The 14,869-nt window shown below is 39.1% G+C and overlaps 1 protein-coding gene across 1 annotated transcript in view; it reads left to right on the forward strand.

Annotated features, from left to right (window-relative positions):
* The window catches only part of BOD1L1 (biorientation of chromosomes in cell division 1 like 1), a 58,081-nt gene that overhangs the window by 3,123 nt on the left and 40,089 nt on the right, over positions 1-14,869 (forward strand). Inside the window, 16 exon segments of the mRNA XM_038398520.2 lie at positions 524-1,135; positions 1,597-1,746; positions 4,146-4,319; positions 5,651-5,776; positions 6,085-6,229; positions 9,709-9,727; positions 9,729-9,785; positions 11,354-11,459; positions 11,462-11,568; positions 11,570-11,620; positions 11,623-11,746; positions 11,749-11,859; positions 11,862-11,963; positions 11,966-12,004; positions 12,007-13,416; positions 13,419-14,869. Coding sequence (XP_038254448.2) covers positions 524-1,135; positions 1,597-1,746; positions 4,146-4,319; positions 5,651-5,776; positions 6,085-6,229; positions 9,709-9,727; positions 9,729-9,785; positions 11,354-11,459; positions 11,462-11,568; positions 11,570-11,620; positions 11,623-11,746; positions 11,749-11,859; positions 11,862-11,963; positions 11,966-12,004; positions 12,007-13,416; positions 13,419-14,869 — 4,784 coding nt within the window.

The following is a 14,869-nucleotide window of genomic DNA, read 5'->3' on the forward strand; positions in this document are numbered from 1 at the left end:
CTGCTGTTAACACTAACTATTTGAAGTGTCAGCAAGATGAGCTCTGTGAGAGACAACAGCCCAGGATAATGATTTGTTGCGGCTGTGAGGGGTGGGAAGAAGAGGCGAACACTTATCACAATTTGTCCTTTACTTGAAGTTACCAGGAAATCAGTCTGTTCTAGAAGTGACAGTCTCAAAGTTAAATACTGACTTTCACAACAGGATCAAGGCTATAAAAGATGAGTAGCCAATTATGTACAAGAGATGTAACTGTCTTAATGCAGTTCTTTTGTTTGGAAAGATTTTGGGCATTTAGGCTGTCCTTAAGATACATATGCAGAAGGGACAAAATTAAGGTATTGTAGTAGTCTAATTATTCAGTTTTTCCCTTAACAGACTTCTGAGATTCAAGTTTCATTTGAAAAGTCCTTCCCCTTCAAAAATAATAACCAGTCAGCGTAGAAATACATATTTCTTTTTAACAAATGTTATAGAAATCTTGGTTAGCTAAAATGTTTTCTTTCTTTTCTCATTCTTTAAGGTGTTTCTACTGCTCCTACTGCTAATGTAGCTAGTGATGCCATGTCCATTTTGGAAACAATAACTTCTCTTAACCAGGAAGCAAGTGCTGCCAGGGCTTCAACAGAGAATACAAATTCCAAGAACAGTGACAGAACTTCAAAAAGACTCTCATCTCAACAGAGTGTTGATGGTAGCACAGAGAGAGAGCGAAACTCAGAAGACTTCCCAGACCAAGAGAAACCCATTTGTGATCCTTCAGAAGGGAGTGAAGCAGTTGCAAAGTGTGAAGATTTAAATGAACTCCCCTGTCCAAGTGAAGAAATCAAAAATTCAACAAAAGATGTTAACAATTTAATTCTTCCAAGCAAAGAAATTCTACAGGAAAGTGATGACCAGAAAAGTAAACTGACAGATAAAGGTGACAGGAAACCAGAGAGCACTGAGAAAGGGGAAAGAAAAAAAGAGAAAAAAGAAAAGAATGACAAGAAGTTTGACCATTCAAAGAAGAATGATGATGTCCTAAAAGCAAAAGAAGAGAAGCAAGTGAAAGAGAGAGAGTCAGAATCAGTAAAACAGTTGGCTACTGAAAAAAGCAGCAGTAAACACAAGATAACAGAAGGTGTAAAAGAAGGTATAGAAAAGGCTACTTAAAAAGTATTGTGGGATGGAGGGACATTTTGGGTTTTTGTGGAGGTTTTCAAAAGTGGATGTAGAAAGTGAAAAGATGTTGGGCCAACAATATTGGTAACTGTAGTACTGTTGAACGAGCCATGTAACAGTATAAAGTCAACAGTAATGCTAGCTTTCCCCCAAAAAGGCCAGAACCCTCCTCTGAAAAGGTGGACTTGTAAGAGAAGCCTAAATCTTGCTTGCCATACACGCACAACGTGAATAGCGCCATTGTAGTCAGTGGGGTTATACTTGTGGTTAAAGCAAACTTTTGGTCTATAATTCAGACTGTGTTCAGAGATCATGCAACACCTCTGTGTATCAGAGTTTTTAAAATAACAATAGACTTTTCCTTAGGAAATGAGCTAAACACATTGGTTTGATAAGTTGCATGATATAACTTTTTTGTTTCTTTTTTTAAAGAACTTAATTTGGATGATTCAGACGTGGATGTGCTCAGTGATATCACTGTTAGCTCTGTCCATACTAGTGACCTCTCTTCCTTTGAAGAAGAAAGTGAAGAGGAAGCTATGGTTTCCGATAGCACTGAAGAAGGAGAGATCACATCAGATGGTAAAAATAATATAAAAAGAATACATTTGTTAGCAATATCCTGACTGGTGTATTTCCTGCCATTTGAATACATAATATCTTACAAACTGATCTATTTTGAAGTATATTTTATCATATATGTGTAGTGTGATAATAGAGAATATTTCTTTTGGGGGTGGAATTCATAGTATTTCTGCTGTTAGTAAATAATAAAAATAGATAATTTGGCATTTTAAAATAAAAAGTATTTATGTAGTCCAGTACTTTAAAATTATTTTATTTGTGTGTATTATTTCAGGATGTATGGTGACACTTCATAAAAATGCCTTCTGCTTTTTGTGCTGTTTTTAATTTTTTTCCTTTTATGTGAAGTTAATGTAAATGTACATCTGCACTGCATTCTTTCAGTAGCACGGGGAGTGCGTACATGGGTTGCTCCCCTTAGTGTGGATGTAAATAGCAGTGTAGATGGTGAGGCACAGCTTAGGCAAATTGAGTAGAGCAGTGGTTCCCAAACTTTTTCCACCGCTTGTGCAGGAAAAGCCCCTGGCAGGCCGGGGCAGTTTGTTTACTTGCCGCGTCTGCAGGTTCGGCCGATCGCGGCTCCCAGTGACCGCGGTTCCCTGCCCCAGGCCAATGGGAGCTGCTGGAAGCGGCGTGGGCCGAGAGATGTACTGGCTGCTGCTTGGCCCGCGCCGCTTCTAGTAGCTCCCATTCGCCTGGAGCATCAAACCGCGGCCACTGGGAGCTGTGATCGGCCGAACATGCGGACGCGGCAGGTAAACAAACCGGCCTGGCCTGCCAGGGGCTTTTCCCGCCCAAGTGGCGGAACAAGTTTGGGAACCTCTGGAGTAGAGGAGACATGCCTGAGGGGTATGGGTATGTACCAGAGTACGTGTCCTAGAAGACTGTCTACGTGCTCAAGCCTGGGTCTCCCTTATCTACACTGTTTTGTTGTTTTTAGCAGTGTAGTGTCCTGCTATCTCCCTGCTGCCAGAGCCTTTCCCTGCTGTAGGAAAAGATTCTGGCAGGGGGAGGCAGCAGAGAATGACTCTGCCAGCACCCCACTGCTGGAGCCTTTCCTTGTTGCAGTGAAAGGCTCTGGGAGCTGTTGAAGCCTTTCCCTGCTGCCTCCCCCCGGTAGAGCCTTTCGCTGGCATGTAACTACACACCACAGTGTGGACTCAGCCTGCTTTTCACTGCAGCGTGTAGCTGCACATACATTATGTGGCGCTGCCAGTGCTGTGTATTGTAGATGTAGCCTTAGACTGATATTCTGACTTGAACCCAGGTGTAGTGTAAGAAGAGCATTTGGGGATCATGGAGTTGTTACAGCCCTAGGATTGCAAGAATTCCCAAAGGCTATGTGATTTTTGGTAGAGAAGATAGGGGTAGATCCAGATTTAGGATTTGTGGATGTGGGGGTCCTCATTTGTTATCTTTTCCTTTCTGTCCTCTCCTAGTCCTGGGCATCTCTAAAATTCTTTGATACGTTGAGGCTTTAGGGAATATGGAGGCTTCTGTAGTCAACAGAATTTTCTCCTGGGTAGGATCTACTGCTTTGGAACCATTTCAGTAATCTTCTGTGGGCCTGTCATCACTGTAAAATTTCATTGTGCCCAGAAATGAGAGGAAAAATTGAGTTAACTAACATGACATTGACTGCACAGTTACTGACAATGTAAACAATGACAAATTGTGTTCGGTATTGACAGTTATGGCTACATTTTGTAATGTATTTCAGGGATGCAGCTCTGTTGCATTGGTAAAGCCCAAACATACAGTATGTATGTTTACTGAATAAACCTGACAAAACAAAATGATAGATTTGCTTGTGTTATTTCAACCAGAATAATTCCTCAGCATTTACTGATCCATAGATGAATTAGGTCACTTGTATAGTTCCTATACAGAAAAAAATCTGTGATTTCTAAATCCGCAAATATTGTGCTGATTTTTTGGTATGTGAACAATGTTTGATTTTTACAGATGAGGCTTTACCAATGCAGTGTATCTGCATCCAGAAAATACACGTGGGGATTGTCTTCGTTATAAAATTTAGCCATAGCTGATGTAATGCTGTACACAATTTGTCATGGCTAAAAAGATATATAAAATGTCTTTAACTATGTTAAATGACTCCTTTATAGTATCAAAATCAAATGAATTTTTAAATCTAATTTCTTCTCGCAGTTTGTTTATATTTTGCGTTTTTCTCTGGGCAATGAGAATGGATTGATCACTTCTCATACTTTAGTAACATTTGGCTGTAAACATTGAATTGGAATCTCTTTGAAACCATTTTTTTTAAAGGAAACATTTCTGTTGGTCTTAGATTTTATGGAAGTTCGTTTTTTACAACACTTAAATTTTACCATAACAATGTCACTTTAATTTATGTCCACTTTTTTACTGACTAGATGAAGAAGAGAAGAACAATCAGAGTAAAACAAAGCCTCAGACTAATGAGATTTGTGATGGAAAAGCCAAACCTGTGCGTCACGCATACGTTCATAAGCCTTTTCTGTACTCCAAGTACTACAGTGATTCCGATGATGAACGGACTGTAGAGCAACACCGTCAGTCTATTGTAAGTTTTAGTACGTTCACTATTAACATTTTAACTCCATCTGATGTTTTCTCAATACAAAATTATTCCCTTTATTTAGTGTTTTTTTTTCCCTAGAAGCTGCTTCTATAGACTGTCTGTCTCCAGCACCATGTGATCTGTCAACATTTCATGGCAGTGATCCATTGACAGTCATTTGAGAACTACTGGCTTACCTAAATATCAGGTCCTAGTGTTTTACAACCATCTCTGGCTGATAATGTCAGATGAAGCACTGAGTGTGGATGGTGACTCCCAACATCTCAGCAAAGGATGGGTTCTTTCTTGGTTAACAGTAATTGGAGAAGAATGAAGTGAAAGAGACTGCCACAGATGTGGGAGTCTGGGGCTAGCAAGCTGAGTGTACTCTGCCAGTTGAGGGAAGGGGAAAGAGAAGAAATCCCTTATCTACCTACAACCACCTATCAAGGTGGATTGCACATTTCTTTAATATAACAAGAACTGGTAGCTGTTTGGCCCCAACCATCTTCCTCGCTCCTCTTCCATGTAATGCAGTTAGTACAGCCATTCAGCTGCAGTAATTCCTGCTGTCTCTGACCAGCATGAGGGGGAAGAGATGTTCAGGTGTACATGTTGCCCTGGTTGGAGGGCTGGGATCTCCTTTTTATGTTTTGGACGTGAACCTGAAGCAAGTCTCATAGTCTTTGTGCCTGTTTCTTCACCTGTAGAATGGGGTAACATCTTTCCAGCAAATATACTGAGTTTCTCATCCACTCCCATCCCCTAACCTTTCCAGGATAGATTGGCTTGCTGGACTTTCATTTTCTGCAGCTTGCCTGGGTTTATGCACCACAATACCGCTGGGTTAAACTGGGTTCTAGGTGTGGCCATGTAATTCTTATGTACAACAGAGGTGAGGGACGAAAGAAAACAAGTGTAAAGCTCTTTGAAAGTGGAGGTAGCCTTGTCTAGTGGACTGAAATTGGGGTTGGGAACCAGGAACATCGTAGTTCTAATGCTGGCTCTGACATGGACTCATAACATCCATGCCTGCCCATTCTCCATCTGTAGAATGGGGATAAAACCTCGTAGGCTCGGGAAGGGGTTAATATCTCATAGAAGGATTTATGAGGTTTACTTTTAATTAAAGTTTGTACAGCACTTTGTAAACTATAAACAGCCTATTTGAGTACTAATTGATTATTTTTCTCTTATACTGAAACGCTGATTTCTATACTTTTGCAGAACTTTACTTATTAACATTTTTGATTATTTTTTTTAATATAACTTTCATCATTCTTCATTTGATTTAAAGATGCAAATAAATCACCTTTTTCATTGTTTTTCTGTCTTCAGGCCAGAGAAAAGAAGAGAGACTCTTAAGGAGGCAGTAGATTAATAGAGAGAGACTTGAAGAGAAGCGTAAACAGAAAGCTGCAGAGAAAACAAAGTTTCTGAAAAGTGGGAGTCAGGGTGCTGAAGGTGATGTTAAAATTACAAGTTAGACTTGGGTGTTTTAACAAAATAAGGTGAAATTCTAGTTCCATTGAAGTCATGGGGAGTTTTGCAGTTGACTTCAATGTGGCCAGAATTTCATCATTATAACTCAATACTGTAGTAACTAAATATTGTGAAAAATTCCATATGTAACTTTTTCATGTCCACAGTGACATTCCTGAATCTAACAAAAAACAGGGTTAGTAATTCCCAAACTGTTTACAGTGTCCCTTACAAAAATAATAAAAAGACATGCTTCTCAAACACTGTAACTGTTTTGTTGTATATTTTAGGTAAAAGTGGCCTGAACTTGGAAGAGTCTTCGACAAAAGATTTTGAACTGAAAGTTACCGGTACCAGCATTAAGGATGTTCTTAAAGAACAGAAGTTTTTAGAAAAAAGGTTAGCCCTGAGTAGGAAAAGAAAAAGAGATTCCAGGTATTCCTTATTTGTTTTTAAAGAAATTAGATTAATACATACTCGCTTTTGCTTATTAAAAAAAAAAAAAAACTTCTTCACTTTTGCAGTCACCACATACCCATTATAACGATTTCCCCTTAAAGCATGCAAAAATATTTGGGGGAAGCGAGCTTTATTTGAGGGAAAATTTTTTTTTTAAAGATCTTTATTTTAATTTATCATGAGTTTTCCCATTTAGCTACTATACTCCTAGTTTACTGTATTGATAACACCCTGGCAGCCAGCTCCTGCTATGTTACAATATAATTAAGTGTGTATTCTGAATGCCTCTGATCACCTTTATTTATGTGCACATAAGTGTGCATTTTTGTGATCCATCTAATGTCAGACTTCCAGCCCCCAGCTCACCACCTGTCTCTCTCTTGGTTCTCTCTCCAGTCCTAGGTGCCTCTGAGCACAGTGGGTGTGGGTAGAGTGAATTACCAGTGAAGTATGCTGAAGTGAATTAATGGCCTTCCACTATCAATTAAATTGATAATGCAACCAAACTAATTCATTGCCTGACTGTGAAAGGTTAAAGAAATATACATAAACTTTCAATTTAAAACATTCAATGAAAATAAAGTGTGGGTGTAATTGAGGTTGAGAAATTCACCACTTGGTAATCATGAAGTGGAGATTTAAGCCTGAGATTTGTACTTTAATTCTTTCCCCTGGTCTTTTGCCTTACTAATTGTTTTAATATAACTTATTTGTCAATTAATATAGTCATAGAACTATAGAAATGTAGGACTGGAAGAGACCTTAAGAGGTCATCTAGTCCAGTGGTTCTCAACCAGGGAGCCACAAGCAGGTTTCAGGGAGCCACCAAGCAGGGCCAGTATTCAGTTTTCTGGGTCCAGGGCAGAAAGCTGAAGTCCAGTCCCATGGGGCTGAAACCTGGGGCCCTGAGCCTCACCACCAGGGCTGAAGCCTGAGCAACTTAACTTCGTGGGTCCCAGGAAGTTGCCTTGATTGCTACCCCCTAATGCTGGCCCTGGCTTTTATATGCTGAAAAACAGTGGCAGAGGTGGGCCTGGAGTTTTTATGGTATGTTGGGGGGGCCTTGGAGAGAAAAAAGGTTGAGAACCCCGATCTAGTTTAGCCCCCCTGTGCCAAGACAGGACCAAGGATTCTTAGACCATCCCTTATGAGTATTTGTCTAAAACCTCCAATGATGAGGATTTCACAACCTCCTATAGAAGCCCATTCTAAAGGATAACTACCCTTATAGTTAGAAAGTTTTTCCTAATATCTAACCTAAATCTCTCTTGCTGCAGATTAAGCCCATTATTTCTTGTCCTATTTTCGGTGGACGTGAAGACCAGTTGATCACAGTTCTCTTTTTTTTATAACAGCTCTTAACACATATGAAGACTATTAGCAGTTCCATCCTCAGTTGTTTTTTATCAAGCCTAAACATGCCCAGTTTTTTTAACTCTTGCTCATGGGTTAAAGTTTTCTAAATCTTTTGTTTCTGCTGCTCTCCTATGAACTCTCTAATCTGTCCACATCTTTCTTTAAGTTTGGCACCCAGAACATGAACACAGTATTCCAGTGGAGGCCTCACCAAGCAGTGTGGGACAACTATCTCCTGGTCTTACATATAACCCTCCTGTTTTAATACACCCAGAATTATATTAGCCGTTTTCGCAACTGCATTGCATTGTTGGTTTATATTCAATTTGTGCTCCCCTATAGCCCCCAGATCCTTTGCAACAGAACCACACTAGCAAGTTATTCCCTATTTGTAGTTGTGCACTGAACTTCTTTCCTTCTTAATGACAGGTTTCAGAGTAGCAGCCGTGTTAGTCTGTATTCGCAAAAGAAAAGGAGTACTTGTGGCACCTAAATCTCTAAGGTGCCCCACGTACTCCTTTTCTTTTCCTTCTAAGTATCTTTATGAATTTCACCTTGTTGGTTTCAGACTAATTCTCCAACTTGTAGGGTTGTTGTGAATTCTAATCTGTCCTGTAAGTGCTAGCAATCCCTTTCAGCTTGATTTCATCCACAGATTTTATAAGATTCTCTCCGCTTCACTCTCCAGATAATTAAATATTGAATAGTACTAAATCCAGACAGACCCTTTTGGGATCCCACTAGATATGTCCTCCAGTTTGACAGAAACCACTGAAAACACTCTTGAAACTTGAGTCTTTCAACCAGTTGTGCACCTGTAGTATACTAATTTCATCTAGACCACATTTTCCTAGTTTGCTTATGAAAATGCGACTGTGTCAGAAGCCTTGCTAAAACCAAAGATATATCATGTTCACAGCACACCCCTATCCACTAGGCCAGTAATCCTGTCACAGAACAAATTAGGTCAGTTTGGCATGGTTATTTCTTGACTAATCTATGTTGGCTGTTACTTATACCATATCCTCTAGGTGTTTACAAATTGATTGTTTTATAATTTGTTCCAGTAGCTTTCCAGGCTGGCAAATATATAGTTCCCCGAGTCCTCTTTTGTCCTCATTTTTTAAGATGGGTACTTATGTTTTCCCTTCTCCTATTCCCGGGGACTTCGCCCATCCTTCATGAATTCTCAAAGGTAATTGCTAAGGATTCTGAGATTGCTTCAGCTAGTTCCTTAAGGTGTATTTTCATCAGCTCCTGCTGACTGAAATACTGACTCACAACCCTGGGTTTAGCAGGCCAGTGCTCAAACCACTGAACTATCCCGGAGGTTTGAGCATTGGCCTGCTAAACCCAGTGTTGAGTTCAATTCTTGAGGGGGCCATTTAGGATCTGGGGCAAAAATTGAGGATTGGTCCTGCTTTGAGCAGGGGGTTGGACTAGATGACCTGAGGTCCCTTCCAATCCTGATATTCTATGACTTGAATGCATTTAACTTATCTAAATATTCTTTAACATGTTCTTTCCCTATTTTGGCTTGCATTCCTCCCCCCCCAATACATGGTGCAGCGCGAACTGGAATGCGTTATGCATCCTTGCAAAGAGTATCAGCACAGTCTCAAGACTTGGCTTGATTTTTAAGTTTTGAGACATACATAAGAAGCCAAGTTTGTGGAAGATCAATTCAGTATTTTAAAATTCTTTTCTGTAGAAAGCAGTTAGAGTAAGGCTACAGAGAGGACATTTGTTTTTGCCTGTGCAATGGTTCTCTTCGCTCATCTGAGTAACAGGGGACACCTAGACATACTTACCAGTACTAATACTTGTGTAGTACTTTACATTTCAAAGCACTCTGCACAGACATTAATTAATCTTCACAGCATATTTGTGAAGTAGGTAAATATTGTCCACATTTTGCATATGGAGAAAATAGAAGCTTACTGTATTAAATGACTTGCCCAAGGTTCTGCAGCAAGTTCTGTTAGATGCTTTAGTGTGCAAATGTCTATTTTTTCTTAGTTAAAAACTGATAGTCTGTGAGTGATGAGTTAGACTAAATTGTTACGACATTTTTCTAATGCTTTGACTGATTATTTTAGGCATGTTGAAGATGGTTGGCCAAAAGAAATATGAGCATCCTGAAGAAGATTCCAAAGAAACACAAAAGACAAATGAGGTTTGTGTCATAGATCAACTAGTAAACTTTATTTGAAATTCATATCAAAACCATTTGTTTTACTGTACAGAAATTATCAAATGTCTCTCTTCTGTTCATTTTAATTGGAAAAATGATTATCTGTATATACTAAACTTCCCTACTACTAGATTAATCTTATGAATTATTTTTCCCTCTAATTCTTTCTCTTGGTTTAATTTCTAGCCTTGTTATTTTAGTAATGCTGCTTCGTGGCTTTGTAGAACAGCTAGTGTAGAAAACCTTTGTAGTGTTACAATAAGTAGGAGTTAGGTAGGTTATATTATCTCTGTATTTGACATTGATGGATTACTGTGTCCAGCTCTTGCATTCATACTTCAAGAAAGATATCGAAAAATTGGAGAGGGTTCAAAGAAGAGCTATGAGAATTATAAAAGATTTGGTAAGCATGCCTTATAGGAGAGACTCAAGAAGTTTAATTTGTGTAGCTTATCAAAGAGAGGGTTAAGGGGTGAATTTTGATCAGTTATGGGTGGGGATCAGAAATTTGATAACGGGGCGCTTCTTTCTAGCAGACACAAATACAGTAAAGCTGTATTCTCTTTACCAACTGGAAGCTCTCTAAACCAGCATTTCTGATCTTCAATAGAGTTGCCGGGTGTCCGGTTTTCTATTGGAACGTCTGGTCAAAAGGGACCCTGGCAGTCCTATCAGAACGCAGACCGGGCTATTAAAAGTCCGGTTGGTGCGGGGCCGGAGGCTCCCTATATGGCTCCGAATGGCTGCCCGGAAGTGGCGACATGTCCCTGCTGCTCTGAGGTGGAGGAACAGCCATGGGGGCTCCGTGCTCTGCCCCCGTCCCAAGTGCTGGCTCCGCAGCTCTCACTGGCACGAATTGCAGCCAATGGTTGCTGCAGGGGCTGCGCACAGAGTCACCTGGCCGCGCCTCCGCCCTAGGAGCAGCAGAGACATGCTACCACTTCTAGGAGCCACCCGAGGTGAGCGCTGCCTGGATCCGGCATCCCAAAACCCCTTCCACACCACAACCCCTTGCCTCCTTCACCTAAACTCCCACCCAGAGCCCGCACCCTCTCCCACCGCCGAGCCCTGAGGCCCCCCTCCTATTCCCAAATTCCTCCCCTTTTAGTTAACTAAAATTTTTTGATTCCCAGCACCCCATTCCCCCAACATGTTGAATAACACTGCTTTTACTGTAACAAGATTTACAGTAAATTGAAGCTTGACAAAATCAGACTGGAAATAAGGTACAATTTCTAATAGTGAGAGTGATTAACTGTTGGAACAATTTACCAAAGGTTGTGAGATTCTTCATCACTAGAAATTTTTAAATCAAGATTGGATTTATTTTAAAGATAAGCTCTAGTTCAAACCGGAATTAATTCAGGGATGCCTACTAATTCTGATTATTATTTCATATTTTTGCCTATTGGGAGGGGGAAATTAATTTGGGGTTCTTGCAAGGAATATGTGTAACTAATTATTTCAAAGATCTAAATTAAGATGATAAATGATTCCTCAGTGTAGTAAATGTACTGATGATTTTTTTGTTCTGTTTTTTCTTGTTTTAGACCTGTGAAAAAATCCCTTCAAAGGAGCTGAAGCATAATCATGGAAAAAGCGAAGTGACTAAGCCTGTTAGAAGAGTTTCAGAGTCAGTACATTCAACTGAGGAAAGCAAAATGATCCTAAAGTGGAAAGAGAACATAAAAGAAAAACATCTACCTCTCTTCAGATAGAAGGAACGCAGCAGGACACAGAAACAAAGGATCCCAAAAAGCAGCTGGGACAGAGCTGAGATTAATACTGATGAACTGCAGAGGCAGAAATATGCCTTTTAAAAATGAAACAACATCTTAAAAAAGATGATACAGAATTCAAAATTTGAGAAGTCTTTCCAAGAAAGAACTGAATCATTTAAAGATAAAAATGAAAAAGAAGAACTCTTTCAGAAGATAAATTGTTAGTAAACATAAATATAAAGGAGACAGTGTACATAAAATAAGTGATGATATTGACCTTCATTCTTTTGAGAGAAGCTTGAAAGGTGAGGATAGTGTTCAAAAACATAATCAACAAACAAGGTTCCATCAGATGATAAATTTGAAAGAAAAAGTAAACACAGAAGTGAAAGGAAACTATCAACGACTAGCAAAGATGGAAAAAATGTTTCTGAATACTCTTTAAAAATGAAGAAATGTTGCGTAAAGAAAATAACAAAAAGAAAGACACATTTCAACAGAAAAGTCAAGAGCAGAATACAAGTCCAAAAGGTCATCAAGTGATTCTAGGCCACAGAAGGATTCTCAGGGTAATTCTAAGCAACTTGTTTCTTCATCACAGAGAAGGAGTGAAAGCTGTTCAGAAGATAAAAATGAAATAGAATCAACTAATTCAGATAGTAATTTAAGGCAAGAAGATAGTATTCACAGAGATAGACGAAGACCGAAGAGTTTTTTAGAAGACAAGTTTTTGTTAAAGTCTAAATCTAAGAGTCATAGTAAACAATCCAAACCAATTGAAACAGAATTACAAGAAAGTTTTACAAAACACGAGACTGTTCAGAAATCAGACAGAGATAAGAACATGGAAGAGAATGACACAGATAAACAATGCAAATCCAAGAACGAAGATAAAGTTTTTGAAGAAAGCATTGTTGATTTTGAGCTAGAAAGTGGGTTGCATTCAATTTATAGTTCACAAAAAGACTTTAGCCACAGAGTTAAGTTACAAGCAGGAGAAAAGGTAACTGTAAAAGAGAAAAATAAGAGTGATAAAGATTTAAGTTATTCCAAACTAGAAAGAAAGCTGTCAGTAGAAGGTCACAAAAGCAGAAACTTAAAGCATAGCAATAAGGAAATGAAGAAGAAGGAAGAGAGTAACAAATTGGAGGACAAAGATATTAAAGAAATGGACGGTAGCCATGAAAAGGTGCAAGGGATTATGATTATGGATAAAAAGTCAAGTAAGAAATTGTCTTGTGAAAATAAAAAAGGAAGCTTGTCAGCCCATGAAATGACAATGGAAGAGGAAAAATTAGTAACTGATATAATTGTAACCAGTCATATTCCATCCACTCAAAGACCAATCAGGACTAGTGATGACTCATTACATTCTGAACAAGGAGAAGAGCCAATGGAAGTTGATTCAGAACAGACATATGCAAAGATACATGAAGCATCTAAAATTGAAGAAAAAAGCAGTAGTAATTCACTACTAGGCATGGACTCTGAAAATACTGCAAAAGAAAATACGAACGTACAGAGTTCAAAAAATGAATTAAGAAACAGGTTGGCAGATTTCGAAGCATGTGCATCAGAGTTTTCAGCTGACAGAAATTCTAAACAAATCATTGAACATGAAAAAAATCCTGTTAAAGGAGTTGATGCACTAGATACTGTGTCCAAACAAGCTTCTGAGGAGCAAGGACCCATTAAACAGGGGGCATATCAAATGAACATTGTGTATGAAACAAGTGGTAGAATTTTACTTAATGCTCCTATTAAGGAGCAGACTTCAGAAGATGCCAGAAAACCAAAAGAATTAATCAATAATGTCAATCCTATTGAAGAAAGTATTTCTTTAGCAATTAATTCATCCAGACAAGATGCTTCCCATAAAAAGTCCATGGATATATTATCTCAGACTTCACAGACTCTTTGCCTAATGTAGCTAAAGAGGAATCTCATACTTTAGATAAGATTTGTTTAAATAAAGACTCCTTTATTTTAGACAAAAATGAAACACAAACTGCATACATGAAACAGGGTATCCCTGTGCTAGGTTGTGTTATGAAAGAAGGTGAAGTCACGATGATAGACACTGGAAAAAAAGATGGTGAGACTCCTCTAATTGGTGAAGAAGCAGTAGGAGAGAACATAAGTGATGTAAGTATACAAGAAGGTTATGATCAAGTGACTATGTTAGATAGTGTGCAAGGAAGAAATGCATATAATGTGACTGGTGGAATAGAAGGCTTGATGACTGACCAAGCTGCAGATCATAGAGGTATAAGCATGAAAAAATCTGTCTTAATGAACCTGCGGAAAAAAGAAAGTGATGATAACTTAAATATAGGCCCTGCTGCAAAGGAAGAAAAGGGTACCATGGTGGACGTGGTCAAAAAGAGTGAAGGACACGATATGGGTGACGTAGAATCTTCTTTGTTGCTAGTGCCAATGAATGTTATAAGAGTTCCAGAAGAAATAATTAAAGACTCTTTTATAGTTAGTGGAGCAGAAGAAGGTGATGGCATAACTGACACTGAAGATAAAAATGAAAACAATGTAGTGGGCACCAGTGCAGGAAGTGTTGATCACATATACAACAGGCTAGAAACAACTGAAGCCACTGCAATAGGAACTAGCACAGAGAAAATGATTGAGAGCACTGTAATGGCCACTAGTACAGGAGATGGGAAAGGTGAGGGTGCTGTAATTCCTTCTGAAAAGGAAAGTGATGCCACAACTACTTGCTCAGAAAAAGAAAGTGAGGTTACTTTAACCTGCACAAGCATAGAAGCAGATGAAGGTTTCACAACAAGTATATGGGCAAAAAGTAATGAAGGTGTCAGTTTCAGCACAGAAGCAGATGGTGAGTGTACTGTTGCAGCAGCTGAAGAAGGTGGCGGTGTTGTCACTGGAGGATTTGCAGAAACGGATAGTTTTCTGACTAGTACAAAGGAAGGAGAAAGTGGTGAGTGCAGCATGATTTATACAGAAGAAAATGGTAAAGATTCAGTCAATGCATGCAGAATAGAAATTGACGATAATGTGAATAGTGCTGGGACAGAAGAAAAAGATGACGCTGTGACTAGTGCAGGGTCAGAAGAGAAATGCAAGACTTCAACTTTTAGACGTACAGGCAAATTTGAAGGTTCTATTACCTGTATAGGTGAAATTGAAAGTGACGGTGCTGTAACCAGTGCAGGCACAGAAGCAGGTGAAGGATCCATGAGCAGCAACAATTCAGATGAATGCCAGAGCAATGTAACTGGTGCTGGCCAGTTAAAAGAAAGTGAGGGTGCTGTGACTTGTACAGGTGCAGAAGAAAGAGGTCCTGACTTCATAATTGGCTCAGTGACTGGT

Source organism: Dermochelys coriacea, chromosome 4 (assembly GCF_009764565.3).
Source record: "Dermochelys coriacea isolate rDerCor1 chromosome 4, rDerCor1.pri.v4, whole genome shotgun sequence".
NCBI classification, from domain to species: Eukaryota; Metazoa; Chordata; order Testudines; family Dermochelyidae; genus Dermochelys; species Dermochelys coriacea.